The sequence below is a fragment of the Oncorhynchus keta genome, chromosome 26 (assembly GCF_023373465.1).
Source record: "Oncorhynchus keta strain PuntledgeMale-10-30-2019 chromosome 26, Oket_V2, whole genome shotgun sequence".
NCBI lineage: Eukaryota > Metazoa > Chordata > Actinopteri > Salmoniformes > Salmonidae > Oncorhynchus > Oncorhynchus keta.
The window spans coordinates 20,215,972-20,238,978 of record NC_068446.1 but is presented as its reverse complement, the minus strand read 5'-3'; the positions used below and the strand labels follow the sequence as shown (position 1 = coordinate 20,238,978).

Below are 23,007 nucleotides of genomic sequence, written 5' to 3'. Positions count from 1 at the left end.
TAATCACAAAGAAATACAAATCCTACATATCACTTCGCGCAGCAACAGCTTTAAGCACTGTGAGTGAAGTGCTGATAGATACATTTTTGGAGGCGCTGGCACAGGCATAAAAGTTGGTTTTAATTAACTCAAGTCTGCAAAGGGAGACTTTGTCCTGTTATTTCTTGGCTATTTACATGGTTTTGTTCAATTCATAGCAGATATGCTGTAGATGCTGTCTACTACTAGTCACATCCCAAATCTCTCACAGACACAAGTGACATGATTTGAGTGGCCCTGTTACCACGGTAACCTCCTGCCCTTATAGGGGAAGCGGGAAAATGTTTTCATCTGATATTTTGGGTAAAAGACTCTGGTCACAAAAAATGAAATGAATTTGAGCAATATTACCACATTTACTTATTTCTAATACATTTCTTGTTTTAGAAAAATGACAAAGCGTGGTTGTTTATTTTTTTTAAATGTAATTATAACAAACATATTTTGGCTGGTAAAAAAAATCTGAATGGCTGGTAGATTTTTTTTCTTCTTTCATCTACCTGCCACCATAGCTGGTGGAACAAAAAGTTAATTTTAGGCCCTGAATATGTGTGCGTGTGTTCCAGAGCTGGGAGGTAGAGAGTGACCGTGTGAGGCAGAAGCTGCTCAGTCTGATTGGGAGGATCGGTAGAGAGGCCCGCTCTGAGGCCACCACAGGGAAGGTGCTGGAGGTGCTGTGGGAGTTTGCCCATCTGCCAACCCTGCCCACCTCCCTGGTACAGCAGGCGTCTGAGGAACACCTGGCCATCCTCACCGACGCGTACGCTGTGAAGGAGACTGTCAAACGCTGCTACATCATCAAATGTATAGAAGACATCAAGAAGGTGAGAAACACACACACTTTCTGTTTCTCTGTAGGCTGAAGCGCTTTGTCACTCACAGCCTTTGAATGTCAATGTACGTTTTTTTTTACACGCACGCACACGTCCTGAATAAGCCAGTTTATGTTTGTAGACTCAGACTGAGGAGGAGGGTAAAACCAGCGACATTCAGAGCTCGTTTCTTACTGGCTCCTGGGGCAAGAAGAAAGCCAAAGAGAACTCATTGGCCAAAGTAAGAGAAGCCCCTCCACTTCCAACTCTACTGACCCCTCAGCATTCACCTACAATCTTCTCAATGCTACACACCAACCAATTCTGGAGGAGTGCTGGATCACGGGGGGATTTGATTGGTCACTGAAGGATTGCTAGACTTGATTTTAATGCTGCGTTCATAACCAAGTGGGAAAGTGGAAATTACAAGTTGTGAAGTCGTAAATACCAGTTGGATGCTTTCACAGTCTTTGAACTCGTTGAGAAACACAGATTGGCTAATGGCCAACAAGCTGCGTCAACCATTAACTAAAAGTGCAGCTTGTAAACAATTTAAAGGGTTCAATAACCATATTTATAGATTGCTTTTGTTGTTGCATTTAACTGCCCAAAATGCTGTTATCGAGAATTTCCTTAGTTGTCAGAGGTCAGCATGTGGAAGTGGGAGCTCAGGGATGATAGACGAGTTTCCCACTAGTAATTACCAGTTGGAGGGGCATTCAAGTGGATTTTTCCTAGGTGTATGTGGTAAATTCCACCTTCCCACTTGGTTAAGGACGCAGGGTAACATGAGCTGTTTCAGTACTACATCAGGTGTCTTAATTTTCTGTGGAATGGGCCAGTCTTCATTTGAGGTTATAAGGCGTGTGTGTGTTGGGGGAAGTCCAGGTGTATAAGTCAAGGGGTGGGGTATTGACTGGATAAGGTTTGTGTTTGGGCTTCAAGGTGTAAGGTGTGGGGCGGCTCTGGTGTTCTGTGTCATGTGATTGGATGAGCTGAAGGAATCTGACGGTACTGCTCATCTAGTGTGTGTGTGTGCAGTCTTCACAGCAGGGCAGCCCCCAAGCGGTCTGGGTGGTTCCAGCTCTGCGGCAGCTCCATGAGATCACACGTTCCTTCATCAAACAGACCTACCAGAAACAGGACAAGGTACACACACACACACATTACCCCTGCAAGAGAGACCTTATCCAAGATGGCAGCAGTTGACAGCATTAAAAGTACATGAACACATTACTTGACACATTTTAAAATGAACAGACACATCTTCATAGCACATGTGCTTCCCCAGCAGAGCATCATCCAGGACTTGAAGAAGAACTTTGAGATCGTCAAATTGATCACAGGATCTTTGGTGGTCTGTCATCGACTGGCTGTGTCTGCAGCTGGGAGCAATGGACTGGCCGGACACACACTCGTAGATGGACGATACACCTACCAGGAGGTGCTGCAGCGTGTCTGTGTGATTTGCTTTGATGGGTTGATGAATGTAGAGCTTTGGTAGGAGTTTGTGGCTGAGATTAGGGCTGTGACGATACCAGTATTGCAATATTTTTTCCATGGCAAAAAAGAACACCAAGCAGACAACTCTTTGGTCCTTAAAAAAAAAAGTTTTATGGCCTCCTGAGTGGTGCAATGTTCTAAGCCACTGATTCGCAGTGTTGCAGCGTCACTACAGCCTGGGGTTCGATCCGGCCATGAATGGCAAAATTTGCCCAGTGTCGTCCGGGTTAGGGGAGGGTTTTCCGGCAGCCTTTACTTGGCTCATCGCGCTCTAGCGACTCCTTGTGGCGGGCCGGGCGCCTACAGGCTGACTTCAGTTGTCAGTTGAACGGTGTTTCCTCCACACATTGGTGTAGCTGGCTTCCAGGTTAAGTGAGCGAGTGTTAAGAAGCATGGCTCGGTGGGTCATGTTTCGTAGGACGCATGACTCGACCATCACCTCTTCCAGGCCCGTTGGGAATTTGACAATGAGACAAGATCATGAAATTGGGGGGAATCTGCTGTATAGTGTGATATAGATTGGAAAGTATGTGACTGGATGACAACATAATGATGTTTGTTTCCAACATTAGGGCTGTTTTTCTAAAGACGTTGAATCCGCTTTCGTGTTTTGTTTCCTTGTCACGATACTCGTATCGTCCTGGCCCTAGTTGAGATGATGGACTGAGGATTTTGACATTTTAATGTCACAAGTACAGCAAAAGGCCTTTCTTGCCAGTTCTAAACCAAACAATGCAATAATCAAAAACAATGTATTACTAGAAAAAAGCACACGAGAAATAATAAATATGAAATACACTTTGAATTAAGTAAGCATACTATAGACAGGAAATATTTAAAAAATTCAGATCCAATACCATATTTACATGTGCAGTGATACTGGAGTGAAGGAGGTAGATATGCACAGGGGTAAGGGGACTAGGCAACAGGATATAAGAAACGGAGTAGTAGCAGCAGCTTGCATGTGAGTGCGTGTGTAGAGTCAGTATAAATGTGAATGAGCAAATGGTGGAGTGAATGTTTGTGTGTAGGGCCCTGTGAGTGTGCATAGAGACAAATGTAAAAGAGAACGTCAAAGGTCAACTCTGTCCGTTTAGCCATTTTGTTAGCTATTTATCAGTTGTATTGCTTGGGGATAGAAGCTGTTCAAGAGCCTGTTGTTGTGAGACTTGATCCTGTGCGGCAACAGAGAAAATAGTCTATGGCTTGGGTGGTTGTGGTCTTTGATTTTCCGGGCCTTCTTTTCACACCGATATAGAGGTCCTGGATGGCACGGAGCTCGGTCCCAGTGATGTACTGAGCTGTCCGCACAACCCTCTGTAGCGCTATGCGATTGAGGGCGGTGCTATTGCTATACCAAGCAGTGATGCAGCCAGTCAATATGCTCTCACAGCTGGTACAGCTGTAGATTGTTTTTAAGGATTTGAGGGCCCACTCCAAACTTTTTCAACCTCCTGAGGGGGAAGAGACACTGTTGCATCTTCAAGACAGTGTGTGTGTATTTGGACCGTTTGAAGTCTTTAGTGGTTTCGGCAACGAGGAACTTGAAGTTGTCTACCTGCTCCACTGCCACTCTGTGGATGTGGATGGGGGCGTCCGTGCCCCTCGTTTTCTCTAGTCCACGATCAGCTCCTTGGTCTTGCGTTGAGGGAGAGATTGTTGCTCTGACCTTCACCCTGTAGGCTGACTCATTGTCGCCGGTGTTGAGCCGTGCGTGGCCACACAGTCATGGGTGAACAAGGAGTACAGAAGGGGACTAAGCACACATCCCTGTGGGGCCCCTCTTTTAAGGGTCAGCCTGGTGGAGGTGATGTTGCCTACCCTCACCACCTCGGGTCGGCCCGTCAGGAATTCCAGGATCCAGTTGCAGAGGGAGGTGTTCAGACCCAGAGTCCTAATCTTGGTGACAAGTGTGTAGGGGATAATGGTGTTGAATGCTGAGCTGTAGTCAATGAACAGCATTCTCACATAGGTATTCTTCTTATCTCAGTGGGTGAGGGTAGTGTGGAGACCAATTGAGATTGTTGGGATGGTATGCAAATTTGAGTGGCTAGGATGGTGCCGTTAATGCGTGCCATAACCAGCCTCTCAAATAACTTAATGATTACAGAGGTGAGTGCTTCAGGGTGGTAATCATTGTGGCATGAAGCCTTAGAGTTACTCAGAACAGTGATGATTGTGGTTTGAAGTACATGCTAGCCTCTGACTCTTTCTCCCTCCCCTCCTCAGTATCTAGACGGCCACCTGAGGTTCCTGGCCTTCTTCCTCCAGGAGGCCAGCCTCTACCTGGTCTGGAACAGAGCCAAAGAACTATGGGATTGCCTGGTCTCTGGACCCGAAGTCTGCGAGCTGGACAGAGAGGTACCTACACATGTTACATAGTCCTCTCTCGGTGTGTGTGTGTGTGTGTGTGTGTGTGTGTGTGTGTGTGTGTGTGTGTGTGTGTGTGTGTGTGTGTGTGTGTGTGTGTGTGTGTGTGTGTGTGTGTGTGTGTGTGTGTGTGTGTGTGAATTTTTAAAAAAATAATACAAAGATCTCGTGCTGTTTGGTTTGCCTAATATAAGGAATTACAAATGATTTATACTTTTACCTTTGATACTAAAGTATATTTTAGGAATTACATTTACTTTTGATACATACGTATATTTAAAACAAAATACTTTTTACCTTTACTCTTGTAGGATTTTACTGGGTGACTTTTACCTTAACAGAAAATGACTTAAGTATCTTTACTTGTACTCAACTATGACATTTGTGTACTTTTTCCACTTTTTCTGACTTTACCTGTGTGTGTAGATGTGTTTTGAGTGGTTCACTAAGGGCCAGCATGATCTGGAGAGTGATGTTCAGCAGCAGCTCTTCAAAGAGAAGATCCTCAAATTGGAGCCCTACGAGATTACTATGAATGGTGAGATGCACACACACAATGTATCTTTTTGAAAACATTTTTGATGGCAGCCCACTCATCGACAAAGTGCATTTGGAGTATTCAGACCCCTTCACTTTTTCCAAGTTTTGTTTAATCAATTCTAAAATGGATTAAATTAACAATTTTCCTCATCAATCTACATACAATACCCCATAATGACAAAGCAAAAACAGTTTTTTTTTTTAAATGTCTGCATATTTATTACAAATAAAACATGGAACCTTATTTGCGTAAGTATTCAGACCCTTTGCTAGTAGACTCCAAATTGAGCTCAGGTGCATCCTGTCTAAATAAGGACAACCAACAATGAAATCCATTTTACAATAAGGTTGTAACCTAACAAAATGTGGAAAAAGTCAAGGGGTCTGAATACTTTCCGAATGCACTGCATGTAAATCTTAGATAGTGGCTTTAACCAGGGTTTTATTTGGGATTTTTCAGGCTTCAATCTGTTCAAGACCTTTTTTGAGAACGTCAACCTGTGTGACCATCGCTTGAAACGCCAGGGGACTCAACTGGTGAGTCAGTACACGCACGCACAGTCTTGTTTTACTAACATTGTGGGGGCACAATTGATTCCCATTCAAAATCCTATTTTCCCTAACCCTTACCCTAAGATTAACCCCAAAACTTAATCCTAACCCTAATTCTAGAAATAGCCTTTTTCCTTATGAGGATCGCCAAAATGGCCCCAGTTGGTTGCATTTAATTTTTTTTTTTTTTTTTTAATGTTTAACTTTTATTTATTTATTTGACCATTTATTTTACTAGGCAAGTCAGTTAAGAACAAATTCTTATTTTCAATGACTGCCTAGGAACAGTGGGTTAACTGCCTGTTCAGGGGCAGAACGACAGATTTGTACCTTGTCAGCTCGGGGATTCGAACTTGCAACCTTTCGGTTCCTAGTCCAACGCTCTAAGCACTAGGCTACCCTGCCGCCCCCGTTTTGGTTCCCATAAGTATAGTTATATGTGTCTACACATCGCCCTTTTTAGGTCATTACACAAAATTAGTGCCTTATGCGTCCATTTGATATTTTAATTCTAAATTGTGCTCCAATATAGAATTTTAAAAGCCTGTTATATTCAGATAATTGCCCTTTTTAATATAGACCACAATTCAATAAATCTGGCTTTGAATGTGAATAAAGTGTTCACAAAACAAGCTTCCATTTCTTCTGTCATAAAATAATGTATGGATTTTAAGATGAAATCATCAGACCTGTTATGGTCAAATCTGACTTTATTTGGCACTTAAAGTTATATTGCCACTTTTGGGGCGACCCGACAAAATTGACAGAAGTTTCATTTTCGCTTTTTTTTATTTTTACTTTCGGTTGTGTACACCAGCTTCAAACAGCTGAAAATGCAGTATTTTTGTTATGGAAAATATATTTTTTAGATGGTACAATGAATGTCTACACTATACTTGCTTGTTTTGTCACTAACTGAAATTAAGCAAACTACTAGAATTTTAGAACCCAGGAAATGGCAGAGCGATATCTGCATTGTGCACCTTTTTAATAGGCATTAATGATACTTACTATAGTCCAGGTATACCCAAACTGTTACTCTCTCGCAGGAAACCATTGCGCAGACATTTAGAAACAAAACATGACAATTAGAAAAATAAGCCACAGGAGTTTTTTGAGCGAGAATAAAGACGACTTTCAAGTAGTAAGACATGTATAAAAGCAACAGATACCATTAATAAGACTGGCTAGAAGTGTCTTATATGGTGAGCTACAGAGTGGCTCGGACAGGCAAGCCCCATACTATTGTGGAGGACTTAATTCTTCCTGCTCCCGCGGATATGGCTGGGACAATCCTGGGGGAAAAGGACCAAAAAACACTGTCTCCATCAAACAACATTGTTTCACGACTCATCAGTGATGTGGCAGGAGATGTTTTGAAACAATTACTGCTTTGCATACAAGCCAGTGAATAATTCTATGATTTACAGCTGGATGAGTCAACAGACGTGTGTAACGTGTGCTGGGAGTCGGGAAGCAAGTTCAGGGAGTGAGTGTTTTTTAATAAATAAATAATACAAAACAAGAAACGAGAACAACGCACAGACATGAAACTGAAACAATGACTGCTGGGGAAGGAACCAAAGGGAGTGACATTTTTAGGGCAGGTAATCAAGGAGTGGATGGAGTCCAGGTCAATGTCATAATGCAATGATGCGCTTAACGATGGTGACAGGTGTGCGTCATAACGAGCAGCCCGGTGACCTAGAGGCTGGGGAGAGCGCACACGTGACAATGTGGCGGGCCTGGCCCAGCTACTGGTATATGTCCATTATGTTTATGGGGGGTCAATTAAGGAAGACATCCTCTTCTGGAAACCAGGACAACAGGAGAGGATATTTTTTTTAAGTACTGGACAGCTTTGTGACATCAAATGGACTTTGGTGGTCAAGATGTGTTGTATCTGTACTGATGGCGTAAAAGCCATGACAGGAAGACATGGTGGAGTGGTAACGCGCGTGCAAGCATTTTCTCCCGACACCACTTGGGTACACTGCAGCATCCACCGAGAGGCTCTTGCTGCCAAGGGAATGCCTGACAGCTTGAAAGATGTTTTGGACACTACAGTGAAAATGGTTAGCTTTGTTAAAGCAAGTCCCCTGCACTCTCGTGTATTTTCTGCATTATGCAATGATATGGGAAGCAACGATTTTACGCTTTGACAACATACAGAAGAAGTGTGCTGGTTATCAAGGGGCAAAGTATTGACACGTGAGCTCAAATTTTCCTTCCCTGACCATCATTTCCACTTGTCTGACCGCTTGCATGACAACGAGTTTCTCACACGACTGGCCTGTCTGGGTGATGTTGTTTCTCGCCTGAATGATCTGAATCTAGGATTACAGTAACTATATTCAATGTGCAGGGACACATTTGAGGCTATGATTAAGAAGTTGGAACTCATTTCTGTCTGCATTAACAAGGACATCACACAGGTCTTTCCATCATTGGTATGATTTTTTTTTGTGTGCAAATTAACTAAAGCTTTACGGACAATGTCAAATGTGATATAGCGAAGCACCTGAGCGAGCTGGGTGCGCAATTACGCAGATACTTTCCCGAAACAGACGACACAAACAACTGGATTCGTTATCCCTTTCATGCCCCGCCTCCAGTCAACTTATTGATATCTGAACAAGAGCCTCATCGAAATTGCAACAAGCGGTTCTGTGAAAATGGAATTTAATCAGAAACCACTGCCAGATTTCTGGATTGGGCTGCGTTCAGAGTTTCTTGCTTTAGCAAATTATGTTGTTAAGACACTGACGCTCTTTGCAACCACATACCTACGTGAGTGTGGATTCTTGGCCCTTACTAGCATGAAAAGTAAATACAGGCACAGACTGTGTGTGTGGAAAATGTTTTAAGACACTCTTACAACCCAACATTGTAGAGTTATGTGCATCCTTTCAAGCACACCATTCTCATTAACCTGTGGTGAGTTATTCACAATGTTTGTCGAACAAATAAGGTTTTATATGTAAGATGGCTAAATAAAGTGAACAATTATTTATTATTATTTGTGTCCTGGTCCTATAAGGGCTCTTTGTCACTTCCCACGAGCAGGGTTGTGACAAATTCACTCATTCTTATGTTTAACATTTATATCATATAGTGTGTGTGGCAGGCTTACAATGATGGCAAAAAACAACATTTGAGAGTGCACTGACCCTGTTGCTAGAGGGGGTATGCCGCTGAATGTTTGGAGGTGTACAGGACTATTAGAAAAGTTTGGGAACCACTGCTATAGTCTTTTTATTGTAAAAAACATTTATGTTGAACATGTATGTGCTCTATATAACAATGTTAAAATTAGGCGAAATCAATTTTCTTCAAGTTACACATCTCAAAAGGCACTGACATGGTGAAACGACCCCTTTTTTATTAAATAATTTGGTTCATGATATGTCTAGACAGTCGTTCATCTCCATATCAGTATTGAGACATATTTTCAGAGCTGGAAAGTAATTTATGGACTCCAACAATCTGACCAGTTTCTGTCAATTTATTCAGCATATGAGGCTAACACTATCCTGACCGTTAGGATTAATGCACCAGTGGGACCTAAACAGCCCAACCTTTTTATCATTTCGGTCCTGTGTGTGTAGTGTGTGGAGCGGCTGGACCTGTCTGGGATGGACTTTATCTGGCGCATCGCCATGGAAACGCCTGACGAGGAGATCGCTAACGAGGCCATCCAGCTCATCATCACCTACAGCTACACCAACCTCAACCCAAAGATGAAGAAGGTGTGTGTGTGTGTGTGTGCAGGGTTTGATGAAGGATTACTTGAGAAAGGTAATCCGTTACTGATTAGAGATTACATGACAGTAAAAGTAATTAGTAATATAATCCATTGGAATGAGTAACGCAATCTGATTACTTTTGGATTACTTGGTTAGCCAGCATCTGCCACATCAGTTTATGCTGCAGACTGATGAGTGACCTCTCTGCCCACCTATCTCTCCTCTTGCCCACCCAGCTCACCAGCATCTTTGGGCAATTGCTGGCTCAGATGCCTGTTGCATCTTCTTGATGAAATGACACCACTGCTAAAAAGTCTGTTTCACTGTCAAGTTGCAGGGAAAGCAGACCCAACTCTTGTTCTTTGATTGTGCAGTTCTAGGCCTACTGCACCCAGCCACCAAGCAGATAGTGCTCAGTAAAAGAGGAAATGAGCGTTTGAATGTCTGGCCCACCTTTAACATAACAGTCTGGAACCATAAAGTAGACATGTAACGGATCCAATAGATCTGATTATTTCATGGGTTGGATGATCAATTGTGCAAATATTCTGAATGTAGACTATTCTCAATTTGCAAACACACATAGATCTGTGTGCCAAAGCTGACAGGTATATTTCAGTGTAGTTTCACTTGAAACTAGAGGGTTAGCTGTGCAAGCAGCGGATTTGTCGTGTTTTTCATCCCAGGGCTTAGGAAGTGAACAAACAGGATGGAGCTGTGTTAACTAATCTAAAGTGTCCTTTTGACAGAAAGATCCTGATGAAATGAGGGACGATTTAGTTCTCAGTAAAGCGGGGGTCTGATGTTTTCTGGTTTAAAGAAAGTTTCTGTAGAGACAACCAAGCAAAGTAATTTGGCAGTTTTGGAGATTTGAAATAGATTTGAACAGAAAGGAGAAGTATTCATTTCCACTAAAAGGTGACTTTACACTCAGCACAACTCTCAAAAACCTGCAATTTCTATTGCAGCAAACATCTTGATATTAGATGAAGTAATGCGTTGTTTTTAAGAATATAACTCATTTGATTACGCCATATTTGTTTTAAGCAATCTGTGCTGATAGTTACTTCATTTTTGTAATCCGATTACATAATCCCTGTTACATGCAGTCCGTTAGTACCCAAACCTGTGTGTGTGTGGGGGGGGGTCATGGTTACCATCTCTGCTATTGACTCTCAAATCAAATTTTATTTGTCACATACACATGGTTAGCAGATGTTACTGCAAGTGTAGCGAAATGCTTGTGCGTCTAGTTCCGACCGTGCAGTAATATCTAACAAGTAATCTAACCTAACAATCTCACAACAACTACCTTATACACACAAGTGTAAAGGAATGAATAAGAATATGTACATAAAATGTATGGATGAGTGATGGCCGAACGCTATAGGCAAGATGCGGTAGATGGTATAGAGTACAGTATATATACTGAGATGAGTAATGTACTGGCATAGTTTTAAAGTGGCTGATACATTTACTACATCAATTTTTCCATTATTAAAGTGGCTAGAGATTTGTCGTCAGTATGTTGGCAGCAGCCACTCAATGTTAGTGATGGCTATTTAACAGTCTGATGGCCTTGAGATAGAAGCTGTTTTTCAGTCTCTCGGTCCCCGCTGTGTGTGTCTGTAGGATTCTGTGTCTTTACACAAGAAGTTCATTGCTGATTGTTACAAACGACTGGAGGCAGCCAGTTCAGCTCTAGGAGGCCCCACGTTGACTCATGCTGTTACCAGGGCAACCAAGATGCTGACGGCCACCGCCATGCCAACTGTTGCTACGTCGGTCCAATCACCTTCCAGGTCCACCAAACTGGTTATCATTGAGAGGCTGCTGCTATTGGCTGAGCGTTACGTCATCACTATCGAGGTAAGACCTCACACTGACCAAAATATGTAACACTGCATTTATCATTTTTGTTTAAACGTTACACTACTTTCACCTATATGTCGTTATAAACATTTAAACTTGGGGGATGAGAGCGTGACATGGAAAGATAGACAAATGACTGTGTGTGTGTGTGTAGGATCTGTACTCTGTGCCTCGTACCATTCTACCTCACGGAGCATCGTTCAACGGCCACCCTGTCTCTCTACACGTCACCTATGAGTCCACCAAAGACACCTTCACCCTGGAGGCCCACAGTAATGAAACTGTAGGCAGCATCCGATGGAAGATCGCCGAGCACCTCAGCTGTCCAGTTGACAATGTCCAAATCTTTGCCAATGACAGCGTGGTGAGTGTGTGTGTGTGTGTGTGTGTGTGTGTGTGTGTGTGTGTTATTTGTGTGTCTTGTTGACTGAACAGTGTGTGTGACAACGTAGTAAGCCAAAGGATGGAAGTGTGTGACTGTGTATCATATGCATCTGTGTGTTTTGTGTGACTCTCCCTCTTGCTCTGTAGTTGACTATGAACCGGGACCAGAAGCTGCTGTCCCAGCTGGGGTTCAGTGATGAGCAGTCTCTGACAGTGAAGAGCTCTGGCACAGGGACACCCTCAGGTGGCAGCTCTGAATCCTCCGCCTCCGCCTCCTCCTGCAGCTCTGCGGTCTTCAACTCCGCCTACGCTATGGAACAGGTAAACCACACACAATCACTCACTGACATGTGTATACGAACACATTGAGTTCACGTTTGTCTCTGATTATGTGCTAACGGTGTGTTTGTAGGAGAAGTCCCTTCCAGGCGTTGTCATGGCGTTGGTGTGCAACGTGTTTGAGATGCTCTACCAGCTGGCCAACCTGGACGAACCCCGGTGAGTTGTGCATGAACACACACAGATCCTTCAAGGACCTGGACCTGAATGTATGACGTTCTGTGTGTGTGTTTCAGGACAACCCTGCGTGTGCGTAAGCTGCTGCTGCTGATCCCAACAGACCCAGAGGTTCAGGATGCTCTAGATAACTTTGTTCCCAAAGAGTCCAGTGTATGGAGTCACCAGGTACATTTACATTAACTAGTTCTATAGCTACTAACCCTTCAGTACTATCATAATCTAACCCTGAACTAGCAACCATCAGGCCCGGTGGGTTAGTTTGGGTTGAAATGATGAGGACAGTTAAACCCCTCTGACCAGAGCCAGGGTGATAACATGTATGCATTTCCTGTGTGTGTCTGCTGTAGAAGACGCTGTTCACCCTGGGTCAGGGGTCAGGCTCTCGGTCTCCGTCTCTGGGTTCTAAGCAGCAGCACCAGCCCAGTGCTGCCTCCATCTTGGAATCACTCTTCAGATCCTCTGCTCCCGGGATGTCCACCTTCAGAGTCCTCTACAACCTGGAGGTGCACACACACACACACACACACACACACACTCCTGTACACACACACACATTTGTGCACGGACACACTTAACACACTTCGTTCTGTGACCTCTCTCTTTCTTCTCCTTTCTCAAGGTGTTGAGTTCTAAGTTGATGCCGACCTCTGATGACGAGATGGCTAAGACCAGTGTCAAGTCTTTCTGTGAGAACTTCCTGAAAGCTGGAGGTCTCAGTTTGGTGGTGAACGTGATGCAGCGAGACTCTATTCCCTCTGAGGTGGACTATGAGACCAGACAGGGAGTCTACTCCATCTGTCTACAACTGGCCAGGTACACACACACACACACACACACACACACACACACACACACACACACACACACACACACACACACACACACACACACACACACACACACACAGTGGCGGTTCTAGCTTGTATATCTCCCTGGGCGAACCCCCACCCACCATTCTGCACTAACTGTGCTTTTTATTCAGACATTCGGAACAACACAAATAAATAATCATAACATTTTAAAACTATATAAAATATATACAAAAATAACTCATAAATATAAAAAATAAATAACAGACGAATAGAAACAAATTTGTGTTGATTTGGCACTCAAGCATCTACATTACCCATTCCCCAACACTGTCAACCAAGAATCAAGACTACATTACCCATCCCCCAACACTGTCAACCAATAGTCAAGACTACATTACCCATCCCCCAACACTGTCAACCAAGAGTCAAGACTACATTACCCATTCCCCAACACTGTCAACCAAGAGTCAAGACTACATTACCCATCCCCCAACACTGTCAACCAAGAGTCAAGACTACATTACCCATCCCCCAACACTGTCAACCAAGAGTCAAGACTACATTACCCATTCCCCAACACTGTCAACCAAGAGTCAAGACTACATTACCCATTCCCCAACACTGTCAACCAAGATTCAAGACTAAACCAGTTCACCTTGGTGGTGTGCAGACTGGGTTTATATTATTCTTAATGATTTCACACAAACCAGGAAAAAATGCAACAATATGTCTGTGAAACTATATATTCACAGTATTATGAATGAATTGTAGTTTATTTGGTAGCATTTCGTAGTGTGACTGATTTGTACTAATTGCATTAATACTGTACAAAGTTAGAGGTGCGCTATTTGATAGATTCCCCCTACCTCGGGCTTCCAGTGGGGAGACCTCTGGTCAACCTACTCCCGCCCCCCTCCCCATCTCGCACTTCTGAGTGGGAGACCTTCCCAGGCAACTAGAATCAGGGCGCCCACTCCGACAAGGTTAATTGACCCACAGTTCCACACGGTGACATGATATCATTGACGTGACGTGCAAATGAGCAATAGAAAAACGATCGCGCAAATGTCACCATTCTGATTTTTCTTTTGTGTGGGCGCCTGTCCATGTCGCCTAGAACGAAACCCACCACTGCACACACACACACGTTTCGATACGTTGTTAGAGAGGTTGAATGTGATTGGATCTTTCTTTCCCCTGCAGGTTCCTTTTGGTTGGCCAGAGTATGCCGTCGTTGCTGGATGATGATGTCATCCGAGAGGGCGACACGCTGTCCAGTCGGCCGTTCCGTAATGCGGGGCGACCGGGGAGGCAGCTGTCGCTGTGTGGAACGCCAGAGAAGAGCTCCTATAGACAGATGTCTCTGTCTGAACGCTCCTCCATCAGGGTAGAGGAGATCATCCCTGCTGCACGCGTAGCTATACACACACACACACACACACACACACACACACACACACACACACACACTAATGCATACCTAACACAAACATCTTACACACACCTCTAACCATGTCTCTTCTCCATAGACGATGGAGGTGGGGGACTTCACCTCGACGTTGGCGTGCTTCATGCGTCTGACATGGGCAGCAGCCGCTGGCCGATTGGACCTCGTCGGCAGTCCACAGCCAATCAGACCTGAGCACAGCTCGCTCCTCCCACTTGGGGTCCGCACCCGTGTCAGCAGCACTGGTGAGACACACACATACAATGCACTGGTGGAATATATTGACACACATTTAACAACATACACATCAGCCTGAATTGTGAGCAATGAAATGGCTTGTCTGTTACGCTCTTCTCATTCTTTGGCCTTATACTGAGGATTTCTCTCTCTCTCCTCTCTCTTTTTACTTCTCTCTCTCGACAGGAAGTAACTGCAGCTCCAGCAGTGAGGGCGAAGCGCCACCCACAGCTCTGCATGCTGGGATATGCGTGAAGCAGCAGAGTGTTTCTATTAAAGACTGCATCATCGCTAGAGAGGCCCTGTCACTACTGGTCACCTGTCTACAGCTACGAACACAACAGCTAGGTAACACACACACACACACCCTGTCTCTACTGGTCACCTGTCTACAGCTATGAACACATCAGCTAGGTAACACACACACACACCCTGTCTCTACTGGTCACCTGTCTACAGCTACGAACACAACAGCTAGGTAACACACACACACACCCTGTCTCTACTGGTCACCTGTCTACAGCTACGAACACAACAGCTAGGTAACACACACACACACACACACACACCCTGTCTCTACTGGTCACCTGTCTACAGCTACGAACACAACAGCTAGGTAACACACACACACACCCTGTCTCTACTGGTCACCTGTCTGCAGCTATGAACACTGCAGCTAGGTAACACACACTGACATTTTTCAAAACCTGACCCAGTCTGTAATACCTACATGTTTCAAGCAGACCACCATAGTCCCTGTGCCCAAGAACACCAAGGTAACATGTCTAAATTACTATCGCCCTGTAGCACTCACATCTGTAGCCATGAAATGCTTTGAAAGGCTGGTCATTGGCTCACATCAATACTATCATCCCAGAAACCCTAGACCCACTCCAATTCACATACCGCCCCAATAGATCCACAGATGACGCAGTCTCTATTGCACTCCACACTGGCCTTTCCCACCTGGACAAAAGGAACACCTATGTGAGAGATGTTAATTGACTACAGCTCAGCATTCAACACCATAGAGCCCTCCAAGCTCATCACTAAGTTAAACTCCCTGGGACTGAATACCTCCCTCTTCATCTGGATCCGGGACTTACTGATGAGCCGCACCCGGGTGATGAGGGTAGGCAACAAAACATCTGCCATGCTGACCCTCACCGCGGGTGCCCCTCGGGTGCGTGGTTAGTCCCCTCCTGTACTCCCTGTTCACCCACGACTGCGTTGCCACGTACTACTTCAACACCATCATTAAGTTTGCTGACGGCACGACAATGGTTGGCCTGATCATTGGCGACGAGGAGGAGGTCAGAGACCTGGCAGTGTGGTGCCAGGACAGCAACCTCTCCCTCAACGTCAGCAAGACAAAGGAGCTAATCGTGGATTACAGGAAACAGAGGGCCGAGCACACCCCCATTCACATGGACGGGGCTGTAGTTTGAGGGGTCGAGAGCATGAAGTTCCTCGGTGTCCACATCACTAAGGATCTACCATGATCCACACACACCAACACAGTCGTGAAGAGGGCACGACAATGCTTCTTCCCCCTCAGGAGGCTGAAAAGATTTGGCTTGGGCCCTCAGATCCTCAAAAAGTTATACAGCTCAGAATTGAGAGCATCTTGACTGGCGGCATCACTGCTTGGTATGGCAACTGCTTGGCATCTGACCGCAAGGCCCTACAGAGGGTAGTGCGTACGGCCCAGTACATCACTGGGACCAAGCTCCCTGCCATCCAGGACCTGTAATACCAGGCGGTGTCAAAGGAAGGCCCTAAAAATGGTCACTTACTCCAGCCACACAAGTCATAAACTGTTCTCTCTGCTACAGCACGGCAAGCAGTACCGATGCACCAAGTCTGGCACCAACAGAACCCTGAACAGCTTCTACCCCCAAGCCATAAGACAGCTAAATAATTAGTTAAATAATTAAACCAAACAGCTACCTGGACTATTTAACTATCAGCATTGACCCTTTCTGCACTAACTTTCTTTTGTCTCATCACACACGCTACTGTTTATTATCTGTGACTTTATTCCTAGTTGTATGTACATATCTACCTCAATGACCTCGTACCCCTGCACACCGACTCAGTATTGGTACCCCGTGTATAGAGCCAAGTTATCGCTGCTCATTGTGTATTTATTATTATGTGTTTTACCTGTCTATTATTTCTCTATTTTCTTTCTCTGCATTGTTGGGAAGGGCCCGTAAGTAAGCATTTCACTGTTAGTCTACACCTGTTGTTTACCAAGCATGTGATGATTACAATGTGGCCTTGATTTGACACACAGACACTGTTTTGTAAAGACAGAATGCTAACAGTGTGTGTGTCTCTCTCCAGGCTCATTCTACATCCTCCCCTGTGTCAGCGACTTCATCATCGACATCCTGCTAGGATCAGCCAGTGGAGAGGTACCTAGGATGTGTGTTGGTGTGTGAGACTGAGTGTGTGTGTGTGTGTGTGTGTGTGTGTGTGTGTGTGTGTGTGTGTGTGTGTGTGTGTGTGTTCTAACCCGTGTCTCTGTCAGATCCGGCGTGTGGCATGTGACCAGCTGTACACGCTGAGCCAATCCGACAGCTCTGCGTTCCCTGAGATCGTCAAACCCAACGTGTTCCTGCTCCGAGTCGTCCTCGCCTCCCAGCTGCCTCTCTGGAGCCCCACGTCTGTCATGAGAGGAGTCAACCAGAGGTACACACACGTATTGTTGTCATTGCTACTGGGAGGCAGTAGTAAGTTATCTTAAACAGCAGATGGGGCCAAATTATCTGTGAGAGATGATAGATGGACTAACATGCTGACCACACCGCTTGCAATGATTTGAATAACAAATCAGGCGCTAAAATAGAACCAAGTTCTATTTGTGACGCTTGATGCGCTGCAAGTCCCGCCTCTCCCATCTCCTCATTGGTTTTTAGGAGCATAGACCCACGTGGGTGATTGAAAGATGAACTGAGGTCCACACTCCAGTCGGGGGTGGTAATGCACCTAAAGTTGGTTGCCAAACACCATATAACGTCCACAGAAGAAGACTGACGGCGGAATGATTACTAGAAACAAACTCAGTTTACGCTTTTATCTGTGGATTAAGTGTCGGGGGACCTTGTGCAGTAGAGGACCTTGTGCATTTCAGGTAAAACAACCCGAAGTTTATATCCCAGGAAAAATTTGCTGGCAACGTCAATTTAGCTAGCTAAACTACCATGAATGTTTAATGCTTTTCAACCTGTCCCCAAATTAATATAGTTGGTTCAGAGTTTGTTTCAACCTGCGTGTCCTGATCATGTCTGGACAAAATCAACATGCGCGCGGATGCCCGCGTGTGCCCAGTCTAGTCAGCATGTAACTGGAAAATATATAAAAGCTGATGTAAAGCGTCATATAGCTGTAGCTAGTTGTAAGTGTATATGGATGTATTGCTCCACGGCCTGTTTTGTTCTGTGTATTTTGTTCTGTCTGTTGTCTATATCTGAGTGTAATATTGTTCTGTCTGTCCAGGTTGCTGTCACAGTGTACTGAGTACTTTGACCTGCGATGTCAACTACTGGATGACTTGACCAGTAAGTTTACACACACACACAGACACACACACCAACGGTTTTCCAACACTCATTGATTGACACATGATGAATGCTCCTGTCCCACTCCAGGTTCGGAGATGGAGGTGTTGTCAGTGAGTGCGGTGGCCATGTTGGAAGATGAAATCAGCTGGTTGGATAACTTTGAGCCCAGCTGGAGCTCTGAGATGGAGACCAGTGAGGCTGACAACATCCTGCAGGCTGGACACCTCCGCCTCATCAAAACACTACTGTCACTCTGTGGCACAGAGAAGGAACAACTGGGTGAGAACACACACTTTCATATGCCGTGCCTTCGGAAAGTATTCAGACCCCTTGAATTTTTCCACATTTTGTTATGTTACAACCTTATTCTAAAATGTATTAAATGCTTTTCCCCCTCATCAATCTACACACAATACCCCATAATGACAAAGCAAAAACTGTTTTCATTAATTTTTGCAAATGTTATTTTTTAATTTTTTTTATGATAACATTTACATAGGTATTCAGACCCTTTACTCAGCACTTTGTTGAAGCACCTTTGGCAGCGATTACAGCCTCAAGTCGTCTTGGGTATGACGCTACAAGCTTGGCACACCTGTATTTGGGGAGTTTCTCCCATTCTCTGCAGATCCTCTCAAGCTCTCAGGTTGGATGGGGGGCGTCGCTGCACAGCAATTTTCAGGTCTCTCCAGAAATGTTCGATGGCTTCAAGTCCGGGATCTGTCTAGGCCACTCAAGGACATTCAGAGACTTGTTCCGAAGCTGCTCCTCCGTTGTCTTGGCTTTGTGCTTGAGGTCGTTGTCATGTTGGAAGGTGAACCTTTGCCCCAGTCTGTCAAGGATCTCTCTGTACTCTGCTTCACTGTAGGGATGGTGCCAGGTTTCCTCCAGACGTGATGCTTGGAATTCAGGCCAAAGAGCTCAATCTTGGTTTCAGAGAGAATCTTGTTTCTCATGGTCAGAGTTCTTTAGGTGCCTTTTGGCAAACTCCAACCGGGCAGTCATGTGCCTTTTTACTGAAGAGTGGCTTCCGTCTGGCCACTCTACCATAAAGGCCTGATTGGTGGAGTGCTGCAGAGATGGTTGTCCTTCTGGAAGGTTCTCCCATCTCCATAGAGGAACTCTGTCAGAGTGACCATCGGGTTCTTGGTCACCTCCCTGACCAAGACCCTTCTCCCCCGATTGCTTAGTTTGGCTGGCCGGCCGGCCGGCCAGCTGTAGGAAGAGTCTCTTGGTGGTTCCAAACTTCATCCGTTTAAGAATGATGGAGGCCTTTCCAAATCAAAATGTGGAAAAGGTCAAGGGGTCTGAATACTTTCCCAATGCACTGTACATATACACCATCGGAACACAGAGTACACACACACACACACACCAGAACACAGCCTGCCATACATACACACACATAGTTCAGATCCTTAAAAGGTTATATTTTCCGAATGCTTTGCTGTGGTAGGGAGACGGTCCAGCACCAAGCACAATTGCAAGTTACACTGAACAAAAATATAAACCACATATAAAGTGTTGGTCCCATGGTTCATAAGATTAAATAAATTATCCCAGAAATGTTCTTTAGGCACAAAATGCTTATTTCTCTAAAATTTTGGGCAAAAATGTGTTTTATCTCCCTGTTAGTGAGCATTTCTCCTTTGTCAAGATAATCCATCCACCTGAGATGGGTGGCATATCAAGGAGCTGATTTAAACAGGATGATCATTCCACAGGTGTACCTTGTGCTAGGGACAATAAAAGGCCACTCTAAAACAGGCAGTTTTGTGTCACACAGCACAATGTCACAGACGTCTCAAGTTTTGAGGGAGCGTATAATTAGCATAAATGTCTAATGTTAATTTCTCTACCATAAGCCGCATCCAATGTTGTTTTCGAGAATTTGGCAGTACGTCCAACTGGCCTCACAACCGCAGACTCACGTGTATGGCATTGTGTTGGCAAGTGGATTGCTGATGTCAACATTGAACCGAGTGCCCCATGATGGGGGTGCGGTTATTGTATGGGCAGGCATAAGCCACGGACAACAAACACAATGCATCTTATCAATGGCAATTTGAATGACGAGATCCTGAGGCCCATTGTCGTGCCTGTCATCGGTCGCCATAACCGTATGTTTCAGCATGATAATGGACAACCCCATGTCGCAAGGTTATGTACACTTCCTCGAAGCTAAAAATGTCCCAGTTCTTCCATGGCCTGCATACTCACCAGACATGTCACCCATTCACCATGTTTGGGATACTCTGGATTGACGTGTACAACGGCGTGTTCCAGTTCCCGCCAATGTCCGGCAACTTTGCACAGCCATTGAAGAGGAGTGGGACAATATTCCACAGGCCACAATCAACAGCCTGATCAACTCTATGCGAAGGAGATGTGTCGCACTGCATGAGACAAATGGTCACACCAGATACTGACTGGTTTTCTGATCCACACCCCTACCTTTTTTTTCTCAAGGTATCTGTGACCAACCGATGCATATCTGTTTTCCCAGTCATGTGAAATCCATAGATTTGGGCCTTATGAATTATTTTAATTGACTGATGTCCTTATATTAACTGTAACATTTTTGCATGTTTCATTACAAGACAGTCCAGGCAGATCGGGTTTCAAAGTCGCTAAATAGACGACTTTCACATTTACAGCATGTGTGTGTTTTCTCCACAGGTCACTCTCTGATCCAGCAGCTGTTAGATGACTTCCTCTTCCGAGCATCGCGCATCATCCTGAACACATCTAACCCCGCCTCCAGCTCCCCCCCCAGCCACGACTTCTTCCCCAAGTGCAGTACGGCCAGCAGCAGACTGGCAGCCTACGAGGTGCTGGTGATGCTGGCAGACAGCTCTGTGGCCAACCTACAGCTCATCACCAGAGAGCTGCTGTCCATGCACCACCAGTCAGACCCCTCGCTCAGCAAGGAGTTTGACGTGAGTCTCACACACATTTTTGCTCTCATGCGAGCGCACACACACAGATGGGCGTAACGGTTTGGTGTGTTTTGCGTTCACGTTTCACAATGTTCCTGACGTTGTCTGTTGTGACTGGATTGTTATGTTGGGCCTCAAGTTTTCCGCTCTGATGCCGAGTTTGTGGGAGGTGGGAGTTTACCAGTTATGAAGTCGTAAATACCAGTTGGATGCATTCATGTGATTTTAACTCTGTTTGAGAAACGATTTGGCTAATGGCCAACACGCGGCGTCAACCATAAACTAAAAGAACAGCTATCATGCTTGCAAACAAATTATAGGGTTTCCATAACCACATAAATAGATTGCTTTTTTTTATTAAATAATGTTTTGTTGCATTTAACTGGCGAAAATGCTGTTGTACGTTTCCTTTTGTAGGTGACGTCAGAGGTCAGCATGTGGGAGAAGTGGGTTCTCAGGATGATGGACTAGTAATTATGAGTTTGACGGCCGTTCAAGTGGATTTTTTTCCCTCCCCAGTCGTATATGGTGAATTCCCACTTCCATCTCGGTTCTGAACGACACTGCCTCCTTCAGTGCCAGATGGGTGTACCTGTGACTCATAAAGGGGGCATGTCTGGAGCATGATACATCTCTTTCCAGGGTAATGTGACGTTCATAATGTTGGCTCGAGTACTTTCACGAGTTGCTGAAGAAAGGGAACTATTCTCAACCACAGAGAATAGCCTACCTATCGCTCTTGTAAGTTATTTGGCTCTGTCACAATCAGCTGCCAAGGGCTGCTTGAATGCAGAGGGGAGACGATGTGTTGTTTCCGTCTTGCTCTGGTACACCGGGGTGATGTCGGCGTAAATGTGTCAACCACATTTGAGGCGTTGTCCATCGTCGTTGTAATCTACTGGGAAGCCTAAATGTTCCCAAACGGGAGATTTAAACGGTGGTGGTGGTGGAACGTCTATTCCTGGTTTATCGACCCCAGGACCGTTTGAAATGCGGCAATTAAGATTTGAATTTGGATTACAACGTGCGCATAGGCTCTAGTTGTGTTAACGGAATCGCCTGAAATAACTTTTCAGCTCAGATTTACTGGAGACATTGGCCTACCATGCAGCGTAGCCACAGCCTATAGGCCTAGTGTTTTCTGTGTTTTTTTATTTATTTATTCGTTTGGGTTCAGAGTGCGGAACAAACGGGGTCCCCCGTACCAAACGGTTCGGTATGAGTACGTGTACCGTTACTACCCTGGTGTGCGTGTGCCCACACACAACAAACACATGTGAATGGAGAAATGCTTGATAGAACTGAAGTGTTTACAGGTATGTAATGTTTCTACCTTCAGTGTCGTAACTCTCTTCTCCTATTCCCTCCCTCCGTGCCCCTCTCCCAGTTCCTCCCGCCGGTGGACAGTCGCTCTGTGTCGGGGTTCGTAGGGTTAAAGAACGGTGGAGCCACCTGCTATATGAATGCTGTGTTCCAGCAGCTGTACATGCAGCCTGGCCTGGCTGAGGCCTTTCTGTCTATAGAGGACGACACGGAGCAGCCAGACGAGAGTGTTTTCTGTCAGGTCCAGTCTCTGTTCGGACACCTGATGGAGAGCAAGCTGCAGTACTACGTCCCTGAGAACTTCTGGAAGGTATCCGAACATGCGCGGACGTGCACACGCACA

General features: G+C 45.1%; 1 protein-coding gene across 1 annotated transcript in view; it reads left to right on the top strand.

The window, feature by feature from the left end:
* Nucleotides 1-23,007, top strand: part of usp24 (ubiquitin specific peptidase 24) — a 48,034-nt gene that overhangs the window by 14,564 nt on the left and 10,463 nt on the right. Inside the window, exons 13-36 of the mRNA XM_052480322.1 lie at nt 606-863; nt 994-1,092; nt 1,893-2,000; nt 2,143-2,295; nt 4,584-4,715; nt 5,151-5,262; nt 5,725-5,801; nt 9,425-9,565; nt 11,195-11,431; nt 11,589-11,798; nt 11,966-12,139; nt 12,231-12,316; nt 12,394-12,502; nt 12,685-12,840; nt 12,957-13,150; nt 14,353-14,574; nt 14,678-14,841; nt 15,020-15,181; nt 17,183-17,253; nt 17,370-17,530; nt 18,338-18,399; nt 18,490-18,681; nt 21,082-21,341; nt 22,729-22,974. Coding sequence (XP_052336282.1) covers nt 606-863; nt 994-1,092; nt 1,893-2,000; nt 2,143-2,295; nt 4,584-4,715; nt 5,151-5,262; nt 5,725-5,801; nt 9,425-9,565; nt 11,195-11,431; nt 11,589-11,798; nt 11,966-12,139; nt 12,231-12,316; nt 12,394-12,502; nt 12,685-12,840; nt 12,957-13,150; nt 14,353-14,574; nt 14,678-14,841; nt 15,020-15,181; nt 17,183-17,253; nt 17,370-17,530; nt 18,338-18,399; nt 18,490-18,681; nt 21,082-21,341; nt 22,729-22,974 — 3,786 coding nt within the window. The remainder of the gene's footprint in view (nt 1-605; nt 864-993; nt 1,093-1,892; nt 2,001-2,142; nt 2,296-4,583; nt 4,716-5,150; nt 5,263-5,724; nt 5,802-9,424; nt 9,566-11,194; nt 11,432-11,588; nt 11,799-11,965; nt 12,140-12,230; nt 12,317-12,393; nt 12,503-12,684; nt 12,841-12,956; nt 13,151-14,352; nt 14,575-14,677; nt 14,842-15,019; nt 15,182-17,182; nt 17,254-17,369; nt 17,531-18,337; nt 18,400-18,489; nt 18,682-21,081; nt 21,342-22,728; nt 22,975-23,007) is intronic.